Here is a 24,305-nt window from a genome sequence, read left to right on the forward strand (position 1 = left end):
TGACATAGCTTTTCTTTTTTTTATTCTTCTTAAAAGTAAAACACCCGTTTTACCCTCCCCCATCTCTATTCCATGCGACCAAGCCGGATTCACCATGTCATGGTGTGCAGTATTAGTAAAACGGACTAATTTAAGAGTAGATTTATTCCAGTGAATATGAAATTTTTAACATTTCTCAACTTCTTTTATAATTTTATTTCCAAACATTAATCAATCATATAATTTTTGTATTTCAAATTTTCATCTAATTAATTACCTAAATATACAAATTAATATAACTTTTACAAAATCTAAAACAAAAAATTATTTTAAAAAATTATATTTTAATAACTTTTCAACTTTATCTATCAACTTTTACAAACTCCAATATAATACTTATTTTAAACAATATTTGTACTCAAATATTATCTCCTTTTTTTAAAACCCAATCTCAACAAATTTTTCAAAATTTCCATATATTTTCAAACATTTTTTATGGCCGCATTTGCATTTGTGTAAAATAAAAAATGATGTGGAATACAATTATTTTACAATTTATTGATAAATATTATTATTTTTAATTTGTTTGATTTTGAAGAACACAACAAATCATAATTAAAAACTAAAATAAATTCAAAAGACAATAATATCTCATTAAAGAGTTGTGTAAAAATTACAAAATAGTTAAAGAGTTGTATAAAAATCAGAAAATAATTGTAACTGTCATTCCTTTGTAGAAGGTAAGTTTGAGATAGCGTAACAATTACATGAAGAAAAAAGAACCCAAATTGTGAAAGAAACCAATTTATAGAACACGGAGTGATTTCCTTACTTTTCAAATATAAAGTATCAAGTTTGTAAAGCAAAACATAATTTCCACATAGACCCATTTATCATATTGAATTGAAATGAAAGAGAAAACTCTTACTTGGATTTTATTTTCTAAACTGATCTCAGAAGACGAAGATAAGAAATAGAAACTGCGTTATTATTTTAAGCACTACATGGTGAGAAGTTTGGATTAGTTTGGGTTCAGTTCAACGTAGAAAGGTGAGAGAGGGAGATGTGGGTTTTGTGTGGACCGGAGTTGTTGTTGGACCGATTTGCCACGTTGGTTTCGTGTGATAGAAAACTGGATGAAAGAATAGATTTTTTTCATTTGCTAAACATGGCTGAAGTTTATGTTGAGCAGTTGCAAATAGATGACACATGGACCCGAACTCCTAATACGGGCCTCAAACCAATCCCTTGCCGTGGGCTTGGTCTAAACGATCAATTAAGACAAGCGTTGTGGTCATTGAGGACCACTTTAAGGTTGTGTATGGTTTGGAAAGGATACTTGAATCCATTTTAAATCAATCGTTAGTAAGATTTATTATTTTTTTTAATATTTTATAAAAAAAATTAAACTCATCTCAATCTATTATATATATTTAAACATATTTACATTCAAATATATTTTAATACCCCCACAAAATAATACTATTTATATATCAATTCAAATAATCTGAAATCACATCAACATTTAAAAGTAACCTAAAAGGAACTTTACTACATGAGAATGCTATTTAAATATCTGCACATTATGCATAATCCATATAATTTAATTTAATTTTTGAAATTTATCTTAAAAATTAAATTATATCACGTAATTTATATGTACCATAGAAGTATTTTAATAAAGTTATTATTGCTACACATAAACACATAACTTGTAATAAAATTCATTTTAATTTTAAAAAAATGAAAACACTAATTATTGATTAGATAACTGATATGGAAACATTCATCAATACAATTAGTTGCGTTAAAAAAACTCGTTTAGAAGCCGCGGAGAATTCTCACGCTGAAAATACGGAAGATAATGCTACTGACAACTGTCAGTCCGTTTTTCACACATGTTCCGTTTACAAGAATTCTTTCATAATTTTTCTCATCTTATTATTACAATTTTATTAAATTCTCAATTAAATATAATAAAAAATTTAATTTTTTTAAATCTCAAAATAATAATAATAATATTAAAAAAATAATATTTTAACAATATTTTATTTAATTTTTAACTTTATCTAAAACATCTTTTCTTAATTTATTATTCAAATGGACCTTACCTCTGTCAAATAAACAATGTTGGATTCGTTGAGCGCAGTCAATCTAAAGTTTCGTTTAAATGTTGAATTGAATTAAATTTTTATGAATAATAATGAGTTGAGATAATAAAATAAATTTTATAATATCTACCTAAAATGAGTTTATATATATTTTGATATTAAAATAAATTTAAATGTATTTATAAAAAGTTAAAAAGATTGTGAGTTGAGTTAAAAATATTATACGTCTCATGTATAAAAAGATTTTAAATTGAATGATATTTAGTGATTTAAAAATTAAATATTTAAATATTAAACTCAACTTAAAATTAAATTAAATTAAATTGATCTCATTCTAACATCAAAACGGGATTGAATCCTTTTTAAAACAGTGAAATTGATTATTAAAAAATTTAATTTTGTTTATATAAATTATATATTTACTATTTTTTAAAAGAATTATACATCTTACAAGCTTCATTACTATAAATATTTTGTTTTTTATATTAAAAAAAAATTATTTTTCTAATCAAATACACGATGCCGACATTTGTAATGTCCAAGTTACTGGTCGCATGCCACGTCAGTAAGCATGAACGGCACGGCACCCCGTCTATTTTAACGTGTCCTCTTCCAGCTCAACCCATTTTGGACTTTTACCAACGCCGTCTTTTCTCCGTAATGGAGCGAAACTCACCGCCGGCGCCGCCCAAATGGGAAGGCAAGGTTTCCGCAAGACTAAACGGTGCCGTCGCTGACCAAATATGGCCTTTGTTCAAGGACTTCTTCAACTTCCACGAGTGGTTTCCTGGCTTAGCCACTTCCTACGGCATCCACGGCACCAACGGTGAGCCCGGCTGCATCCGATACTGCGCCGGATTCTCCATCCCCTCCGACTCCGGTGACGATTCCGTCTCCTGGTCCAACGAAAGATTAATTTCCGTCGATGACGATTCACGCAGCTTAAGCTACGAAATCGTGGACTGCAATATTGGCTTCGAGTCGTACGTTGCGACGGTGACGATTGTTCCACAGGGTGATGAAGGCCAAGCTGGATGTGTGATCGAGTGGTCGTTCACCGTTGATCCGGTGGAAGGGTGGGTACGGGATGATTTAGTGGGGAGGTATGAGGTGGGCCTGCAGCGCATGGCCCAGAGGATGGAGGATGCACTGCGAGTAGGAATGGAGCGTGACGGGTAGTTGTTTATGGTCCGGAGAATGGAGCGTGATTGGTGGTTGTTTATTTATGGCCCGGAGAATGGAGGATGCCACGCGGGGCTAGAAGGGTTGTTGGTTGTAATTTCAGCTGTCCATGCTTAAGTCAATACTGCCCACGGTGAAGGCCGAAGGGTAGTTGGTTATAATTTCAATTTGTTCATGGTGAAGTAGTGTTATATACGTAAAAGAATTATGTAAAATTAATTTTACAAGTTCACATGAATTCATCTGATTCATTATTTTATAAATCTAACGAACCACATCAAAGTATCACAGTTTGTAGTATTATTTTTTATATAACTTTTTTGTAGCTAGAGTATTTCTATTATTTATTATATTTTAATGAGTAATACTATATTTACTTACGATTTTTAATATAATATTATATGTATTGAGGGTTAATTTCATTTTATCAATTTTTTTAATTAGAATTTTAAATTTTAAAATCTTTACAATTTTAATAAATGATAGGTCAACACGTATGATTATGTATGTAAAATTATATGACTATGAACGTAAAATTGCAATTATAGATAGCATTTTTCCTTGAAGTCAATAATAAGAAATCTTTGATTCTCAGGGAGAATGGCGAGCGGGGAAGTTGGAGCTAGAAGGGTTGTTTGTTATAACTTCAATATTATCCATGGTGAAGGGTAGTTGTTATTTATTGTATTTTAATGGGTAGTGTTACATATGTTTATAATTTTATGAAAATTTTTATTTATTATCTCAAACACCACATATCAATATGTAATTTATCATTTTTATTATTTTATTTAAATATATATATTGATGTGTAAATATATGTATTTAAATAGAAAGACAAAAATTACAAATCACATATTAGTGTGTGATACCTCATATGATATGGATAATTGTAGGTGATGTATGGGATCCCACATTGTTTGGAAATAAGAAGTTCTTGCTCTTTATAAGGTTTCAATGGGACTCCAATTGTATCATTGACTAATCCTTTTGGAGTATAGCCTATGTGGTTTGGGCCTTCCATTAGGGCGTTACAAATGATATCAGAGTCTATCCTAACAAAAAATGTGAGACTTGAGCCGTGCCACATATAATGGACAGACCCGATGAGAACGTTTGGAATTTAAGGGGGTATATTATAATACCCCATATAATATAGATAAGGGTAGGTGGTGTATGAGATCCCACATTGATTGCGAATGAGAAGTTATTATTTTTTATAAGGTTCTAATGTGACTTCAATTGTATCATTGACTAGTCTTTTTATAATATAGGCCATGTGGTTTGGGCCTTCCATTTAGGCGCTACATAATGTGTGGTGTAAGAATGATAAGTATCATTTCTCCAATTTTATATATAATATTATATGTATTGTCGGTAGTTTCATTTTATCCTTTTTTTTTAATTAGAATTTTAACTTTTAAATGTCACAATCTCAACAATTGTTACGCGAACATATATGATTATGAATAATGACACACAAAGCACATTTTTTCAACACATTTTAAACAATATTATAAGATAATAATATTTTTATAAAATAATATTATTTTTACAAGATATTTTACAAAAATCCACCTAATTCAGAATATAATTATGTAAAGTATTGTGAAAATAATTATGTATAAATCAATTTTATTTTATTATAATCGTAAAATTGTATATTTATAAACGTAAAATTAAGTATGGATATGGATAGAATTACTTATTTAAATAATAAGAAATTTTCGATCATCAGGGAGGATGGCACACGCCGGGAAGTTGGAGCTAGGAGGGTAGTTGGTTGTAATTCCAATGTTGTACAGGGTGAAGGGTAGTTGTTATTTATTGTATTTTAATGGGTAGTGTTACATATGTTTATAATTTTATGAAAATTTTTATTTATTATCTCAAACACCACGTATCAATATGTAATTTATCATTTTTATTGTTTTATTTAAATATATATATTGATGTGTAAATATATGTATTTAAATAGAAAGACAAAAATTACAAATCACATATTAGTGTGTGATACCTTATATGATATGGATAATTGTAGGTGGTGTATGGGATCCCACATTGTTTGGAAATGAGAAGTTCTTGCTCTTTATAAGGTTTCAATGGGGCTCCAATTGTATCATTGACTAGTCCTTTTGGAGTATAGCCTATGTGGTTTGGGCCTTCCATTAGGGCGTTACAAATGGTATCAGAGTCTATCCTAACAAAAAATGTGAGACTTGAGCCGTGCCACATATAATGGACAGACCCGATGAGAACGTTTGGAATTTAAGGGGGTAGATTATAATACCCATATAATATAGATAAGGATAGGTGGTGTATGAGATCCCACATTGATTGCGAATGAGAAGTTATTATTTTTTATAAGGTTCTAATGTGGCTTCAATTGTATCATTGATTAGTCTTTTTAGAATATAGGCCATGTGGTTTGGGCCTTCCATTTAGGCGCTACATAATGTGTGGTGTAAGAATGATAAGTATCATTTCTCCAATTTTATATATAACATTATATGTATTGTCGGTAGTTTCATTTTATCTTTTTTTTTTAATTAGAATTTTAACTTTTAAATGTCACAATCTCAACAATTGATTGTTACGCGAACATATATGATTATGAATAATGACACACAAAGCACATTTTTTCAACACATTTTAAACAATATTATAAGATAATAATATTTTTATAAAATAATATTATTTTTACAAGATATTTTACAAAAATCCACCTAATTCAGAATATAATTATGTAAAGTATTGTGAAAATAATTATGTATAAATCAATTTTATTTTATTATAATCGTAAAATTGTATATTTATAAACGTAAAATTAAGTATGGATATGGATAGAATTACTTATTTAAATAATAAGAAATTTTCGATCATCAGGGAGGATGGCACACGCCGGGAAGTTGGAGCTAGGAGGGTAGTTGGTTGTAATTCCAATGTTGTACAGGGTGAAGGGTAGTTGTTATTTATTATATTCCAATATCAAATAATTGACTGAGAATCGGAGAGGATAAGAAATCTCCAGGGGGAAGTTAGAGCTGGAAGGGTAGTTGGCTGTAATTTCAGTGTTGTCCATGGTGAAGGGTAGTTGTTATTTATTATATTCCAATATCAAATAATTGACAGAGAATCGTAGATGATAAGATATCCCCAGGTTGTAGTTGGAGCTAGAAAGGTAGTTGGCTGTAATTTCAGTGTTGTCCACGGTGAAGGGTAGTTGTTATTTATTATATTCCAAAATCAGACAATTACAGAGATGATGAGAAATCACGTGCGATTTTTAAATGATTTAATAAAAAATAAATATCAAAAGATGATGAGAGACATAATTTAAGCTGCTTGCCATAGTTTGACTGTCAGCTTCCAGTTCTTACCTCAATAATTGCTAGCCTTTATAGATATATTCAACAAGATTGGCATAATTCTCCTATGACCCTACCATGGCATAATTTATCTTTTTTTTGCCCTATCTCTCTCTCTCTTTTCGCGCACACGTATTCAAGAGACATAAATCTCAGTAACCATTACATTGTTCGTACACGGGGGCCTTGGTGAAATATCAAAAAGTTAGGGCATAGATAAAAAAGTTAGAAGAATAAAAGGGGGCCTAGGTTATCGGAAATCGACAGAAAACAAAACTACACGATTCTATAATTGGATTGACTGTCTCTATGAAACTATTGATGTAGCTAATATTTTCTATTAAATTACAACAAGGTACATCCAATTAAAATATAACAAAATGGAACATGGGAAGTTGACATTTTTTTTTTTCTTGCTTCTTTGTTTTATTTATTTATTTATTGTTTCATATTCCTTATCTCGGTTGTGATTATCGAATATTAAATGTTAAAGTTGGAAAGTGGAGGCGTGATGGGATATGTATATGACATATTAAAATGGATAATAATTTTAAAGGCTTGTATCATTTGTATTTAATATTCATGTTAGGCAATGCTGTGAAAAAAATGGTTACATGGCCTAGATCAAAGCATAAGTAACTATTGAAAAATATTGCATGCCAGCTCAAATGTAATTATTTAATTTATGCCTAGTTTACCAAACCCAATGAAAAATAAAATAGAGTCAAAGGTCCAAAATTCAAACTTACAATGGCGAGGCCTTGGTGTTGTTTGCGAGGTGCACGTGATGCACGAACCCGTTTGCAATACCATGGTGCTCTCGCAAAATTCCTCGGTCGCTATACATACGTTCGATCTATACACTAAAAGTTCCCGATTATCTTGCATAACTACGATCGAGATATTTTGTAATTTATTTTCTAAGTATTTTTTTTCCCGGATTCGGAGAGATAAAGATCCCGAGTCATGTTGAACGTACTCATAGTAAGCCAGCTGGACCGCAAGCAAGTTCTCTATCTGATTTATTCCAGTAGTGGTTATATTTCATACGAAGCCTGCATTCGATTCCTTATAAATAGCCAAGACCCCAACTACACAAGAACACATCTTCAACAATATCCACACTGATCATTCCCTGATCAACATCTCCCTCTCTCACTCGCACACACACCAATGGAAGCACCAGCACAACCCAAATGGGTAGAAAATCTCACTGCTGAACTCAAAATCGCAACAGCAGAAGAAGCGTGGCCATTCTTGGAGGACTACTGCAACCTAGCCAAATTTGCTCCTGACGTAATCGACACGAGTCACCTTGTTGAAGGAATCTGCAACCAGCCAGGCCTCGTCCGCTACTGCGCTGCCACCGCAACAAAAGTATGGGACGGGCGTATGCAATCGAAAAAATTATGGGTCCATGAGAAGTTGAATAAGATAGATCCCATCAAAAAATCTTTGAGCTACGATGTCACGGAAAATAACGTCGGCATCAAGACCCTAGTGGGAACATGCTCAGTATATCCAATCAGCACGGAGAGCAAGCAAGGGTGCAAGCTCCAGTGGTCATTCGTCGCCGATCCAATTCCAGGGTGGGAACAAGATGAGTTTGCATCTTTTATTCAGGCTATGCTAACTTCCATGGCAAAGAACATAGAAGATACAATAACTGCCAAGAAAAAGAAGACAGAAGATCCCAAGACGCTATCTTCCATGGCAAAGAGCATAGAAGATATATTAACCGCCGAGAAAAAGAAGACAGAAGATCCCCAGACGCTATCTTTTATTCAAGCAATGCTATCTTCCATAGCAAAGAACATAGAAGATATATTAACCGCCGAGAAAAAGAAGACAGAAGGTCTCATGAAGGCAGAAGATCCTCAGCTCCTATCTATTAATTAAGTGACGTCGTTGCACTCTTCCACGTGTTGTATGCGTTGTTGTTGCGTTTGATCCCAAAATAATAAGTTGTTGTGTGTGTGTTTCATTTGAAATCAAGAATAAACATTTTATGTTGTCCGAAAATAAAAACCAAATGTACGTATTTGGTGTCCATTGTAGTATCTGCGCAATTATAAATTAGTACTATTTTGATGATGCCGTTCTATAGATAGGAAACTGACTTCTTTATCACCAAGTATGGACTTTTATTTCGTGCTCCAGAATATTGGGTGGATGATAATATTTGATCATCAAAATGACAAAAACTGAGTTAAGACACACTAATCATGAAATTATGATGATTAAGTTACAGTATTTGTCCTAATCAAATCCTAAGTTGTGATACCTCATTAATCTTTTTATCATCTTAAAAATTGATCATATTGGGAGGATGATATTATTTGATCACCAGAAATACTAGTTGTAGAGTTCAATTTCTCAACTCATGAAATCGGGCGTCATTTTGCGCACGTAAAGTAGTGTTCTTTCCTCCAATTATTTCTTCCACCACCATGCCTTGACATGCACACTCCAGTACTGTCGTCAATAGCAAGCACGCGCGCTATCAAGATTTCTCATTCATGATCGATCAATCACAACTACCAGTCTTGTGCGGTGGAAAGATCGTCGGCATAACAAACAACCATATAAAGTGCATGCATACATACATATATATATATATATACATATATATATGCCCCAGCAGTGAGTCAAACTTGCAGTAGATGATGATCAGAGGGGAGATAACGAAATTGACGACGTTTAGACATCAAGATTGTTTATGATGATTTTGAATGAGACGATATGATCTTATGATTGAAGGCGAATATCATGTATTTACACTACGAAATTATTCGTCAAAATGCATGGATCGATGGTGTTTCACGTACGTATGAATATATATTATTTCACGTACGTATGAATATATGTGTGTGTGTGTGTGTGTGTGTGTGAAACTGGAAAAAGTTATCCACCAGCGGGCCAGCAATTCCCTCCAGCAGATTAAGGTCTAGGCTGCCTAACCTTCAAAACCATAAAACGTTCCAGTTCCAGCAGAATGAGGAAAAATGAGTGATCTAATTAATTCAGCACGCGCATTATATTATACGCTTAAAACAACCAAGTTGCACTTGCACGTGACTGAACATTTAGTCTTATATATAATATTAATATTAAATCCAGCGCATGGCCTGATTTTTGCAATATTTAATAATATTGTTAGTCCGAGAGTTCTCGTCAATGCATGTGAATCGCATGGAACATTATTTTGGACAGGATCTGGTGTCATTTGAGAGAGGCAGCGGAAAAAAATATTGGGTAACCCGTGAGCCATACAAGTAATTAATAATGAAAAATTAGTGGAGCTGTTTAAAATTACCGCTCAAACTTATCGTTAGATTATTTATATTATTTTAATTATTATTTTTTAAAATTAATGATTAAATAAGTAATTAGTAATAAAATTGTGTATTTTTTATTTTATTCTTAATGATAAAGGATTTTAAAAAATTATTGAAAAAAAATGAAAAGCAAAAATTTAAATTTAAATACACTAGCACTAAACTGGGCGGCCCGCTAGCGGTACTCATTATAATTATGTGGAAATTTTACTAACAAAGTATATTGATTAATATTTTTTCAGTAATTTCAGTTACAACCTTCGAATATATAAGTTATGTACAATTTTTTTTATAAAAATGTAGGTCCAACTAATAAAGAATAAGTTTTCTTTACACTTTTTATAGGTGGGGCCTAATTTTTTTATAAGGATTTGTGTGAAATTTGTCTATTTAAAACCCGTCTAAATTATTTTTTTTTCTTAAGCTATTTGTTTTTATTTATTTTTTAATATTTTTTATTAAAAAAATATACACAAAAATGCTTAAAAAATATATATATACAACACTTATGGCTACCTGGCCATTTGGTGGATGTAGGAGCACTAGGTCACCCGTCAGCGTCATGTGGTGGTATTTTTGTAATATTCCTTCTTATTTGCCATAACCAGCGACAGCATGAACACTCAAGTCAAAGGCATCGCCTCTCGTAAAACATGAAATGAGAGAAGAAAGCCATAGAAGATCGCCAAATTTGGGAGGAAGAAAAGAGATTCGGGGTGGAGATGAGTTACCCAGGAAAAAGGAAGGGCCCCTTTTATAGGCGAGAGCGGCGTTTGATGTCCCGGGGGTACCATAACTCCTAGGGCCTTCTTAGGCAACCATGTGTCCCTAAGGCCTCCCGAGTCGTCCACCCGTCTCCAATGAGAAAGCGTAGGCCATTGAGATTCGAGAATATGAGAAATCCCAACTGACGCATTACGTAAAGTTCATAGAGCAGTTAATAAGAAGATTAGTTATGGGAAAAAACAATCGGTGCATTATGCAGAATTCGGAGAGCAGTTAATTAGGAGATTAATTATGTGAAATACCAACCGACGCATTATGCAGAGTTCGGAAATCAGTTAATGAGGAGATTAATTATGGGAAATCCCAATCAGGGCATTATGCAGAGTTCAGAGAGCAGTGAATGAAGAGATTAATTATAGAAAATCCCAACAGGCACATTACACAGAGTTCAGAGAGCAGTTAATGAGGAGATTAATTATGAAAAATACCAACCGGTGCATTACGCAAAGTTCATAGAGCAGTTAATAAGGAGATTAACTATGGAAAATCCCAATCGGCGTATTATGCAGAGTTCGGAGAGCAGTTAATGAGGAGATTAATTATGGAAAATCTCAACCGGCACATTACACGAGGTTCATGGAGCAGTTAATGAGGAGATTAATTACGAAAAATCCCAATTGGCGCATTACACGAAGTTCTTAAAAAGGTTAAATGCGAAACTTCAATCGACGAGCTGTGCAAGGCACGTGGAAAAATTAACAGCTGGCATGGTTTCACCAACAGGAGTGGAATAGCATTCAAATCGAATAGGGAACTAAAAGACATCAGTAAAAGTTGCATCAGGATAAATATGAATTTAACAGTAGCGCTGTCTCAATAGTAAGTTAAGACACCCATGTGCGTAAAAGTGGCACTGCGCAGTAAGACGCTCAAGCACGAATTCAACAGTAAAAGACTATAGAATACAACAAACAAAGAGGGAGGAAAAATCAAAACCTTTGAATAAGCTGAACCCAAACAAACCAGAGGTACATTATTTTGTGCGAACTATCAAAATTTCATCAAAGGCTAAATACAAGTTTGCTCGAACATGAGGACTTGGCAGGAATTTGGATCGGTGTGGAGAATTGCCACTCGGCGTGCACCCCTACAAGAGTACCTGCTCGGTACACAACAAAGATTGATGCACGGTAAACACCTGAACACAGGCTTGGCAAGTAAAGGACTACGGAATACAACAGACAAAAAAGGGAGGAAAAGTCAAAAGCCTCGAAACAATCAAACCCGGACAAACCAGAGGTATATTACTTCATCTAAATTATCAAAAGTATGAAACCCATGCAGGCCTAGAAACAGAGGGTAGCGCGCAAGCTGTAGGCATACATCCATACAAATATAAAGACTCAACAAGGGATTGGGTCCGTACGAGAGGCTGCCACTTGGCACTCACTCTTGCCAAGGTACCCGCTCGGTACCCATCTATATGAATGGGTCTCACATGCCACTCTTTTAGCCTTAAATCTCCATCAACGATGAATGAAGTTAAGCAGTTAATTAAAGAAGAAAGGCCAGCAAATACAATAGGCAATACAGAAACAAACGGAAGATATATGCCAAGTTAGAGGGGACCATTTTCATTGCTATTGACAATATTACAAAGAAAAAGAAAACCAGCAAATACATGCGAGCGACATGAAGAGAAACTGGGAACTAAGGGGGAGCGTCACGAAAGACTAAGGGCATGTCCTTTACTCCCCACGTCAGCATTTTCTCATAGGCATTCAAGTTCGATGAGATCTTTTGAAGGTTCAGAGTACGAAGATCAATCTTGGAGTGCTGAAGAAGCAGTTCCTGAAAGCGCTCGAGACCTTCCTTATACCTGTTCATCCAAGCTTGGTTGCGAAGGGCGGGAGCCTTTCTGAGTTAGGACTCCAGCTGGTCTGCACGGTCCCGAGCTACCTTTAAGTAAGACTCCATTGTGGGAAATTGAGGTGTGGGCTACAGCCTTAGTTACATCTCCTAATTTGGCTATTCCCATGTACCTATGGAACATATGAACTTGAATCTGTGTAGCGCGTTTCTTCTCACTCGACAACATAGTTTCCTCACTTTGCCTCAGCGCTTCCTGAGCAAACTCCAGCTCGCGCTCCAGCTCGGCCGCACGTTCTTTCTCATTCGCCAATGCTTCAGTGTTTTCTTCGCTCTGCCTCAATGCTTGCCGAGCAACTCAAGTTCGCGTTCCAGCCTTAGAGTCTTGGAACGAGCACCGTCTCTCTCGGCAAAAAAGGGATCAGATTGGGCTCAAAGATCCTCAAGGTCTCTCTGTGTAAACTCAAAATCTTTTACTATTAAGGACATCTTAGATTGGAGTATGTCTATCTCTGCGTTTTTCAGTTGGAGTTCATTGTCCTTAATCTCAAGCTTCATGGCCATTGCCGTCAGCAACCTTCCTTTTTTCTTGGCTTCTGGTCGCTGGTCACAAATCTTCTAATGGCAGAGCGCATTGTCCTCTCTCAGGGACTCGTTTTCCACCTCTAGAGAACGGAGGACGCCCATTAACTTCTCCCCTTGTAGGTTCAGCATTTTGTTTAACGCTCTCTGAGTCCTGAAATCTTCTTCAAGAGTCTCTTGCTCTCAGGAAAACAGATCAGCTAGCTGGTCGGCGGCCTGAGAAACCAGCAGTAACAGAATTCATTAGTAAGGTATGAAGGACCAAAACGGCAGTATAGGAAGGGTACTTACATTGGTGAAAATGGGCTTGAACTTCTGGGCATGCACTTCAAAAGATTCCGCCTCGGCCTTCCTATAGCCCGGCCCAAGACCATGTGAACTCCTCGGCTTAGAAGAAGAAGATGGCTCGGCACACACCAACGGCATAATAGCCTCTACATCTATGGGAGGTGGACTAGGTTCCTCTTCATGCAGAGAAGAAACTTCACCGGGAGGATCCTGCGGGAGGATAAATTGGGAATTTGGCAGTCCCTTGACTTGGACCGAACTCCTGCCCTGAGCAGCTCCCGAGTGTGCCGGGGCGGGGGGGGTGCAAGCAGGGGAAGAATCGTCCTCTGTCTCCACTATTACAACATCTTTTTGCAGATGAGAAGACTCAACCTGAGGGGCATGACTTTCTTAAGGCAAATGTGTGGCTCGACATAAGGTAAAACAATAAATGATGAGTAAAGGAAGAAAATCAGAAAAGGAAGAATAGATACCTGAGCGACGCCAACCGAAGGGGAAACTTCTAGGGTCATCGAGGGAACTGGCTCAACAACTTGTTCCAACGCTGGACAGGGAATAGAACTTCAGGAGGAATGGGTTTCGTAGCCCACTTAGAACATGGCTCCACAGCCTCGAGCCGTTCGACAACCTTCGTGGTGCGTGGCTCCGCAGTCTCCAAAGAGGTTAACTCCTTGCCCCCTGCGGGAGTAACTCTTGTCTCAGAAGGCAGGATGGGAGGAGAGGTGGAGACAGTTGGAATGGGGATTGAAAGGCCACTAGGGTAAGCAGGGCTAGAGGGCCCTGAAGGTGGAATAAGGGAATTGGTAAAACACTCTCCAAAGGATGCCTCAACCTCAGCAACATTTCTTCGAGACGAGGTGGTCGCTTGCGCAAGGGAACTTCCTCCTCAAGGAGTGTCTCCTCAAAGGAAGGAAAAACACTTTTCAGCTGCCTAAGACCCCGAGGCACCGGGTCTTTACAAGCCGAAGCAAAAAGGAAGGCAACGGCAGCTTCTGCTCCTTCTACCCTCGCGGGGCCTGTAAAAGGAGGCTCAAGCCTCTATCATCCTCTACTGAACCGAATTTAATAGAAGGAAGGGATTTATAAGTCTTGAAGAGTAACCTCCGGACGAGCTGTTATCTGGAATGGTTCGGTGGGAACTCTCCACAACTCGGTGAGCATCTCCTTTCGAAGGAGCTCAGCGAGAACTACTCTTAGGAGCAGCTCAAGGAGAGTTGCTCTTTGGAGCGGCTCTGAGAACTACCCTTGGGAGCGGCTCGGTGGGTGCTACTCTTCAAAGCAGCTCTGTGGGAGACACTCGTGAGCCACTCAGTGAGATCCACTCTCTGGGGCGACTTGGCCAGAGCCGCCCTCAGGGGCGACTTGTTGAGAGTCCCTTCTCTTCTTGCGAGGAGCGTCTGGCTTAGTGGGACACGGCAAAGTGGCCAGAATCTCTCTAGTAGGAATTGATTGGGTGGGAGCAGAAGTCTCTTCCTTCGTACAGGGCCGCTTGGTGCTGTTACCTTTGTGAGGAGAATCCGCACGACATTTCTCTCTTGAAGGAGAGAGCAGGCCCGATAAAAAGTCTCGACCCAACACATGAGTGCGGTGCGGGAGAACAAGGTAACAATGAATGTAATCGTCATTCAGCAACACATTCGTTTCAGCTAGGTCGGGATGTTCCATAACCCAAGATATGACAGATGCAACTCTAAATTCCTCCTTCTTTGATAACGTGATAGTAAGAGATTTGGTGGCCCCAAACAGATCAGACATGGAATTCGTTGTATTCACACTCCCCCTCCGGACATTCCCATCTAGAGCCCCTAACAAAAAAGAATCGCCGGTGTCATTCCTTTATTAAAGAATAATGCATCACCTGAATAGTGAAGCATCTTTTGGCAGAATAAGATTGGAAGCTACAACAGTTCCCCTTGAGCGGATTGATTTGGTAAACACTCAGAAACTCCCAGGCAGTTAGGTCGGGGAAATCGTCGGAGCCACTCAAGATGATCCGAAAGGCCACACAACCAGCTAGAACCAAACTTCAAGCATTAGGGTTGAGTTGTGCTAGAGCGAGTTTCAAAAAGTCCAAAATGTCGCACAATGGAAGGCAGAATGGTAGACGCAGGCCAATGGAAAACATGTGGAGATAAAGCACCACCTTCGTCGACAGACCCAGCCTGTCAACCATTGTAGCATGAGATTGAGGGAGTTCCAATGCAGTCTCTGTAGGAATGGGGAACTCTCTATAGAATGATCGGAGTTCGTTACTAGTCACAGTTGACGTCCACCCCTTACCGGCGTAATAGTTGAAACGAGTTTCGTTCACACTTCACTTAGTCATGGCGAGAGTAGACGGAAGGATTGGGGAAATTGCTAAGGCTTCAGAAAACCAAAAGATAAAAAAGGAAGACGAAGATGGAAGGAAAGAAAGAAGAAATCAATAGGGACGGAACAGTTGCGTGTCCGAAACGGTGAAACATGATTCGAAGAGATGCCTCAGCTGCAGGAAAATGGCATGACGTTTACCTACTGCATGTGTATACAGAACGAACCAATCCTAGGCAACGTTGGCATGTCAAAAGGCAGTTTTAATTAATGAAGCTAGTGTTAATGATAACGGAGAGATCGGTTCGCAACAACATTGAACAGGCGAGTGCCCATTAGACTTCTACGTTTTTATACCAGAGTTTAAAAAAAAAAATCTCTTAGAATTTCCAGCCTATGAGTGTGATGAAAATTCGTGGGGTACTATGAAGGGAGAAAATCTCTTATACTGGGTCAAAGGATGGGCCCAGATCACAACCTAGATATGTGGTCTGGGTCGGATTGCGCCAGAGGAAAGGCCCAACCATATTACATGGACTGAGTCAAACAAACAACCTAGATCCGAGCATAAGAGAGACCAGGGTTGGGCCAAGTAAATGGGACAGGGGCAGAAAGCAAGGTTCGAGAAGGAAGGGACATGGCATACATCACCAGATGGAAGGGACCCAGGACAGAAGGCATGCCACATTTAATGTGGCCCAGGGTAGAAACCATGCCGCATTCAATTCGGCCCAGAGAAGAATGTGTGCCGCATTCAATTCAGCCTAGAGTAGAAGGCATGCCGCATTCAATGCGACCCAAGGCCCGAGCAATACCCAGCAAGCATGGGCCCTTCACGGCTTAGGAATGTGACAACACAAGAGCAGCTCGGTGAATCGACAGTATAAGCGTATTATCCCCTGCTATGCAATACTCCACTATGGTGGAGACCTAGTCGGTAACTATAAATAGGACACTACCAGTAGCGAACAAGATAATCATCTTTAATCAGTCAATCTATTGCTATCATCTTCATTACTGTTTTATCATCTTTTTTACCATACGGACTTAAGCATTGGAGGATTAACAGACCCCGAGGTCCCTCCCCCCGTAGTAGTTACTGTGCAGGTGATCGCTCGTATACCGACGGTGTGCAATTGCCCAAGCCCGCAAAACATGACATCAACAGGAACTTTGGAGCAACTAGAGAAAATATAGGAGCCACAGCCTGCATAAAGACATCGAGTAGAAATTTCCCCACATAAAAATTTTACTAGCATGGAACCACAAATATAATATTTTCCTCAATTATGAAGCACGCATTATTCATCAAATACATTCTCAAAATGCACATGAGTTGGTGGTTTTCTGCCACTCAACTTCAATGTGTATGCATTGTACCTATTAGATTATTGGAACTCAGTGAAATCGAAAATACTTACCCCAACAATTGGATGTGCTGACTTCACGCGCAAAGCTGGCGAGGTCAGTACAATTCCCTCCAGCATGCCTTCAACTTGAGGGTATGAAGCCGCCTATTCAAACTTGCAAATTTCATATCAAAACTATCAAATATCAAAGCAGCTCAACTAGTATCATGTCTCTGTTCACACTCCTTACCTTCAAAACCACATAAACTCCGGTGAAGTGACCAAAGAGGAAGCATGGAATTGTAGGGTTCTCCATTTTAAGTTTTTTATAGGAAAGCCCCCTGTAAAAAAGGAAACATAGAGCTAATAGAACGGTATTTTGGAATGTTATGCATTCAAAACTACTAAGATATGACTCGCAAAAATGAAACTGAATAGTTCTAAGAAAGATTAGGTAGCATTGACTTGACCATCACCAAAGTTGGCCCAATAGATTTTGAGGCCGAAGGTGACAAACATAAGTAAGCCCTTTTTATATTTTAATATAAACTAAATAATTCTTACTTTATTTCCTATATTACATTGAAAATAAAGCCATGGGACTGGAAAAAAAAATAAATGTAAGATTGAGATTTTAAAAAGAGAGTGAAAGATGGGAAATCACTTAAAGAAATTCTCATGTAATCTGAATTCAAATTTTATTTTACCCGACAAAAAGAGAGTAATATGAATTCTGTTCACTTAAATGTATATAAACCCAATTGCAAGATTGACAGAATTATGACTCAACTTACAATGTCTGTAACAACATGGTCAAGTGAATGAACGTATCCATGCAATCCATCGCTCCCACCATGACCTATATAGAAAGAAAAGAAAAACCCATCACCTCACAGTTTCTTTTTAATCATATCAGATTGAGAATGATTATCAACAAAAAATAACACATTTTCTATAATAAAATGATATTTTTTTCAAGTCCATGATAGCACGATCATATAAAAACAAAAAAGTTATGTTACTCCAAATTAATAAAATTGCATCAAGGACATTATTTCTCGATATATTTTGAAGTATCCTGATCATAATCCAGAATATTATTGTTTCAAATGCTAGGAGAAGGAAAAAAATCATTCGAAGGATACGTTAAAAAAGAAAGAGAAAAAGAAAGAAAGAAAAGAGCAGCTTCAAATTTCTTCTTGCCGAGTAAGAGATTACCGATATGAAACTTGTATTTTCTTGATGTAAAAGTAACATTTGTCATTTTAGAACTATTAAAGCGAAACAACTCAACCAAAAGTTTTCCAGACATAGCTACCTATCCAGTCCATCGCATAGACACCAAAATTGGATGATGTTAGTTGCCTTGCAAAATGAGCATATCTTCCACTGAAAATGAACACCAAGTAAAAAAAAAAATCTTCAAATCTAGAAGTTAACAACTTAGGGTAGACCATGGATGAGATCCCAACCGCTATTAAACTGATCAACTATGAGTACTGATATCGAAAAAGGAGTTATGAAAACCAAAGTTACCGGTGCTCATTAAGCCCATGAATGATAATCAATATACCCCTGAAATCAAAAACCAATCATGCTTAGGATATAAGTACAGATGGAGGAGCAGAATTAATGCAACAACAACAAATTAATGTAAAAACAATACATGCTAAAGATGGGTGGAACAGAACCAGAGCCTTATAATCCTTTCGTCTAGTGTGACTCCTGGTGCGCCAGAATTTTATTAGAAAATACAGTAATGTATGTAAATCATACAATAATCCAAGTTAACAACCAACCCCTTGCAGATTGGCTCCAAGGTTTACAAGAACGTGGACCATCGGCACCGACAGTCCCCATCACGAGTCTCGTGTAAAGGTTTACAACCAGTAGTGAAACCACAACAATTGCTTTTGGCGTTGGGAGCTTCATTATATAGAAAAACTTCACAAGAGTAAAAGCTAAACAATAGCTATACAAAGAATGATATCTATACATTCTATAATTAGAACTAATCAACTCCTAAACTGTGTACAACGACTGTAATGCCATAAGTTTCTTCTCAATGTTTTGACTGATTATCTCATTGATTGTTGTCGTGATTGTCTCCAAAGAATGATCCTGTGTTGTCACTAATACCCCTTTCAAGTCAAGCATTGTTGGCAACACGGGAAGCTTGGATCTAAATAGCTTAAACAGAGGTTTTGATGGAATTTTGGTGAATATGTTTGCGATTTGCAAGTTGGATGGCACATGCTGAATCTTCAAGACACCATTGCATACCAATTCTCGGACAAAGTGAATATCAATGTCAATGTGCCGAGATCATCATTGAGCCACTGGGTTTCAAGTCATGAAAATGGCACTAGTGTTACTGTAGAGTAGGGTGGGCTTTTCTGTTGGCCGAATTTGTAAATCATGAAGTATGTTTAACAACCATTTGACCTCAACTGCAGTGAGTACTAATGCTCTGTATTCAGATTCTGCAGAACACCAGGATACAGTGGACTGATTTTTGGAGGTCCATGAAATTAAATTATCACCAAGAAAGATTACATAACCAGATGTTGATCTACTTGTATCAGGGCAGCTAGCCCAGTCGGCATATGAAAAAGCCGAGATGTTGAGGTTGGTTGATGGATTGATGTTGAGACCAAAATGCAGGGTTCCTTTAACACATCTAAGGATCCTTTTTACAGCTTGAAAATGTTGTTATCTTGGTGCATGCATGAACTGGCTCACTGAGTTTACTGCATGTGTAATATCTGGCCTGGTAATTGTGCGATATTGCAGTGCACCAACTAAGGATCGATAGGTAGTTGGTGAATGAAAAAGAGGGCCATCAGTATTTAAATGATGGGAGACAATCATGGGTGTTCCGATTGGCTTGGAATCAAGTAGGTCAGCTCGAATTAGAATGTCTCTCACATACTTCATTTGGCTTAGGAACATTCCTGTTTCAGAATAAGTCACTTCTAGGCCCAAGAAATAATTTAAAGTACCAAGATCCTTCATGGAAAACTCTTGTTGTAGCTTGTGAATGAAAGTGTTAATGAGAGACACATTGCTGCTTGTGATGATAATATCATCGACGTATAATAGTAAATAAATGATCCCGTTAGTTGTTGAATAAACAAATAAACTAGAATCGGCTTTGCTGCAATTGAAGCCAATTTTGATTAAAAAATTGCTAAACCGGAACCATGCTCTCGGTGCTTGCTTCAAACCTTGTATTGCTTTTTTAAAATGGCAAACATGATTTGGATTAGAAGAATCAATATATCCCGGTGGTTGTTCCATATAAACCTCTTCTTGTAGAAGACCATGCTAAAATGCATTTTTTTTTATGTCAAGTTGACATATGTTCCAGCCATGAGATACTGCAATTGAGAGAACAATGCGAACTGTAGAGGCCCGAACAACTGGACTAAAGTTATCATCAAAATCAAGTCCATAGAGTTTAGTATAGCCTTTGGCAACAAGGCGTGCTTTGAGCCTATTAATGGAACCATCCGAATGGTATTTGACACGGAAAACCCATTTGGATCCAACCACATTAGTAGCAGGTGGTTTTGGAACTAGTTTCCATGTTTGATTGAGATTGAGAGTACGAATTTCATCCTCCATTGTAGTGAGCCATTCTGGTGAGTTGACAGCACTCTTGAATCATTTTGGTTCCTTCATTACTAATAAAGATGATAATAAAGGAGATGATGGAACTTGACAAACATAATTGTATTGTTTGGACTTTGAGATGCCTGCTTTGCCACGGGTTAACATGGGATGAGAATTTTGATTCGTAGCTGGTGCCATCTGTATTTCTGGAACTGACTCAACTATTGGAGTAGGCACATGGGGCAGTGAAATTGATGAACTCTAAGATGTGTTCAACTCCAAGGCACATGATTTACACAGCTTGGATGGAGTTACGGATGGTAATGGTTGAGAACCTACAAAAGAGTTAGTGCTGGGCAAAGAAGAATTTGGTGAAGTGAGATCATGAAAAGAAATAAAATCTGAGAGTGCAGATGAAGGTTGCATATTTGAAGAAGATAATGGAAATAAATTCTCATCAAACCGAGCATGTCGAGTGGCAAATACTCGATGTGATACAGGGTCAAGACACCATAATCCTTTGTAAGATGAGTTGTAACCGAGAAAAATGCAAGGGAGGCTTCTTGATTCAAACTTGTGTTTGGCATAATCTCGCAGGTATGGAAAACATAAACATCCAAAAATTCTAAATATAGCATAGGTAGGAGACTTACCATATAAAATTTCAAATGGAGATGTCCCATTCAAGACCGATGTGGGCAAGCGATTAATTGTAAAGACTGTTGTACTGAAGGCTCAACCCAAAGGTGAAGATGGACATTAGCATGAAAGGGCATTGTGAGGCCTGTGTTTTCTCTCGACTTTACCATTTTGAGAGGGTGTATAGGGACAATAGAATTGAGGATGAATGCCACATTTAGTTTAGTGAGAATGTAAATTAGTACTTATGAATTCACCTCCCCCACCACTTGAAATTTTTTTTATTTTTGGCAAGAACTGATTTTCAACAAGAGTTTGAAATTTTATAAAAGTCTGATAAAAATCAATTTTGTGTTTTAATGGATAGAACCAAGTAAAACGCTAGTGATAATTGATAAATATAACATAATATCGATATCCTGAGATTGAAGTTATTGGTGCTGGACCCCATAGGTCGCAATGTATGAGACTGAGTATTGTTTTTGATTGACTATCACATGTTGGAAATGGAAATTTATGACTTTTAGCCTTTTGACAACTAACACACAAAGATGGATTCGGTAATATAGAAGTGAGAGATAGAGAACCCTTTTTATTAAGTATGGAAATTATTTTGGATGAGACATGGCCTAAACAGGCATGCCACATGTCAAAGGAATTACAAAGATTTTGTTTGCTAATGACAGTAGAGAAAACTTGGTTTCCACGCTTTAGTACATAAAGGCCATCTACACGATTACCGCTTGCCACCACCTTTCAAGTTTGAAGATTCTATATGATAAAATCATTGTCAGTAAAAGAGATGGACAAAGGATAATCATTGGTTAGTTTACTGACAGAGAGTAGATTTTTGGTTAAGTTTGGCACCACAAGAACATCATTTAATTGAATAGTGGGAGTGGGAGAGCAAGAACCCATGTGAGTAATGGGTAGAGAGGATCCATTACCAACAATAACTTTGTCCTTACCAGTGTAAGGTTCCACCTTATCAAGTTGAGACACATTGGAGGTCATGTGTGCAGATGCTCCCGTATCAGTATACCAATCTGTAGTGTCATACTAATGGTGCAAATGGCAAAAGCTTCTGCAAGGTTTGCATCAGATTTGGTGTATCTGTTTTTGCAATCCGTGGCATAGTGTCCTTCTTCACGACATATTTGACATCAAGGGTGACGTTTATACTGCTGCTTGCTACAGTTTCCTCCCTTTGATTGGCCACCTTTATATTTGTTTTGATAGTTATTTGGTCTTGCATTTCGGTTGGAAGGTGCAGCGCAGAGACACCACCTACACTATGATCAATGGACTTGGAAAAAAAATCAAAGCTCTCTGCTTTATGAACAATATCTGTGAAACTTGGGATATGAGTTAAAGAGAGTTGAATGGTGGAGAAAGTAAAAAAATTCATGGCCTAAACCACATAAATACCAATGCACTTTGTTAGTGTTTTCAACTAGACGTCCCATTGCCGATAACTGATCACAATGAGCTTTGAATACTTGAGAGTATTCAGAAACACTACGAGAGCCACGCTTCATGAGATGAAGTTCATCTTTTATTTGAAGTTCACGGACCTTAGATTTGTGGCTAAAGGCAGTCTCAAGAGAGTTCCAAACATCTCTTGATGTTGTAAGGCTAATGATAATAGAGAGTGCTTCCTCCATGAGAGAGGAAAGAAGGAGGCTCATGACTAGTTGGTCATAAAGATTTGTGGGATCAGCGGTAGCAAATGGCATTGGAGTTGAGCCATCAACATGTACATAGAATTTTTGACATTGCAGTAGGGGAACTACTTGGCTGCGTTAGAGGAGAAAGTTGGTGGATGATAGCTTGATTATAACCATGGTGTTGAAGGAGAGGGTAGAAGAAGAATTCTATGAGGCCATAGAATCGAGTGGAGGTTAATCCTATAGGGCTCTTGATACCATGTAAAGGCTTACAACCAATAGTGAAACAACATCAATTGCTTATGGCGTTGGGAGTTTCATTATATAGAAAAACTTTACAAGAGTAAAAGCTAAACAATAGCTGTACATGCTATACAAAGAATGATATCTATACATTCTATAATTAGAATTAATCAACTCCTACACTTTGTATGACTATAATGCCATAAGTTTCTCCTCAATGATTGAAACGATTCTCTCCTTGATTGTTGTCTTGATTGTCTCCAGAGAATGATCCTGTGTTGTCCGAAGCCCATGTCCAAATACTCGGTTAAGACTCTCCTTCTCGCGGTGTCCTCATCTTCCATTCTACGTTTGGAAAGCTTGGTAGGTGGCGTCTGAGTCAGAGGCACCACCGTGGATGGAGAGAGCCAACGGAGCCAAAGTGGGAGGATGAAAAGGATGAGAGATATGAGAAGTGTGTAGACGAAAATGAGGGAGGCTCTTAAGGTCTTCAGGATTGGGATGATCTGGTTACTTGCCCCCGAGGTCAATTGTTCCATCTCGGTTGTCGACATGGATGGTTGAGATAGATTCTTTTCGTATCATTGAGAGATTATTGCACCACACAGATACGCACATAATGGGACAGACGGGGAGAGAGAGAGAGAGAGAGAGAGAGAGAGGAAAACTGCTACGCCTTAACTATATATTTATAGACTAGTTCTTCTAGGGGAACTGGGGTGGGGAACCCCTGGGGAATCGACTAATTTGTTAATGCCACGTCATATATTAAAAAAAAAAAGACGAGATGACAAAACATAAGTAAAAACAAAAGGTCTTCGTGTGCATTGTTTTCTCCAATATTCACTTAGGAGACCTGGTAAACTAGAAGTTCTCAGTTGTTTTAAGGGCTTTTCTTCTATTGATGGATTCCATTTTGCATCAAGAAAGGTTCTGACTTCTTTTGGGTATCCTTATTTGTGTGTATTTGTTCAACTAATCTTACTGTTAGATTATTTGTGCAATTTATTAACATATTTCCATAGATAGGAATCAACAA

The 24,305-nt window shown here is 37.3% G+C and overlaps 1 protein-coding gene across 3 annotated transcripts; it reads left to right on the forward strand.

Moving 5' to 3' along the window:
• Nucleotides 1–2,572: 2,572 nt before the first annotated feature.
• Nucleotides 2,573–6,495, forward strand: LOC121261136 (lachrymatory-factor synthase). 3 transcript variants are annotated; one of them, XM_041163329.1, is made up of 3 exons: nt 2,573–3,268; nt 3,305–3,341; nt 3,880–3,901. In XM_041163329.1, coding segments are annotated over exons 1-2 (660 nt in total). In that variant the 5' UTR covers nt 2,573–2,609; the 3' UTR covers nt 3,306–3,341; nt 3,880–3,901. The 3 variants fall into 3 exon arrangements, with proteins under 3 accessions (XP_041019263.1, XP_041019261.1, XP_041019260.1); XM_041163327.1 differs by lacking the exon at nt 3,880–3,901 and adding an exon at nt 6,436–6,495 and having other exon boundaries at nt 2,574–3,268; nt 3,305–3,346; XM_041163326.1 differs by lacking the exon at nt 3,880–3,901 and adding an exon at nt 5,028–5,092 and having other exon boundaries at nt 2,574–3,268; nt 3,305–3,344.
• Nucleotides 6,496–24,305: the final 17,810 nt, after the last annotated feature.

This window comes from Juglans microcarpa x Juglans regia, chromosome 4D (assembly GCF_004785595.1).
Source record: "Juglans microcarpa x Juglans regia isolate MS1-56 chromosome 4D, Jm3101_v1.0, whole genome shotgun sequence".
In the NCBI taxonomy this organism is placed as follows: Eukaryota; Viridiplantae; Streptophyta; class Magnoliopsida; order Fagales; family Juglandaceae; genus Juglans; species Juglans microcarpa x Juglans regia.

What these genes read in the sequence shown, in the direction of transcription:
- LOC121261136 (XM_041163329.1), top strand. Translation starts at nt 2,610, where the DNA reads ATGCCGACATTTGTAATGTCCAAGTTACTGGTCGCATGCCACGTCAGT.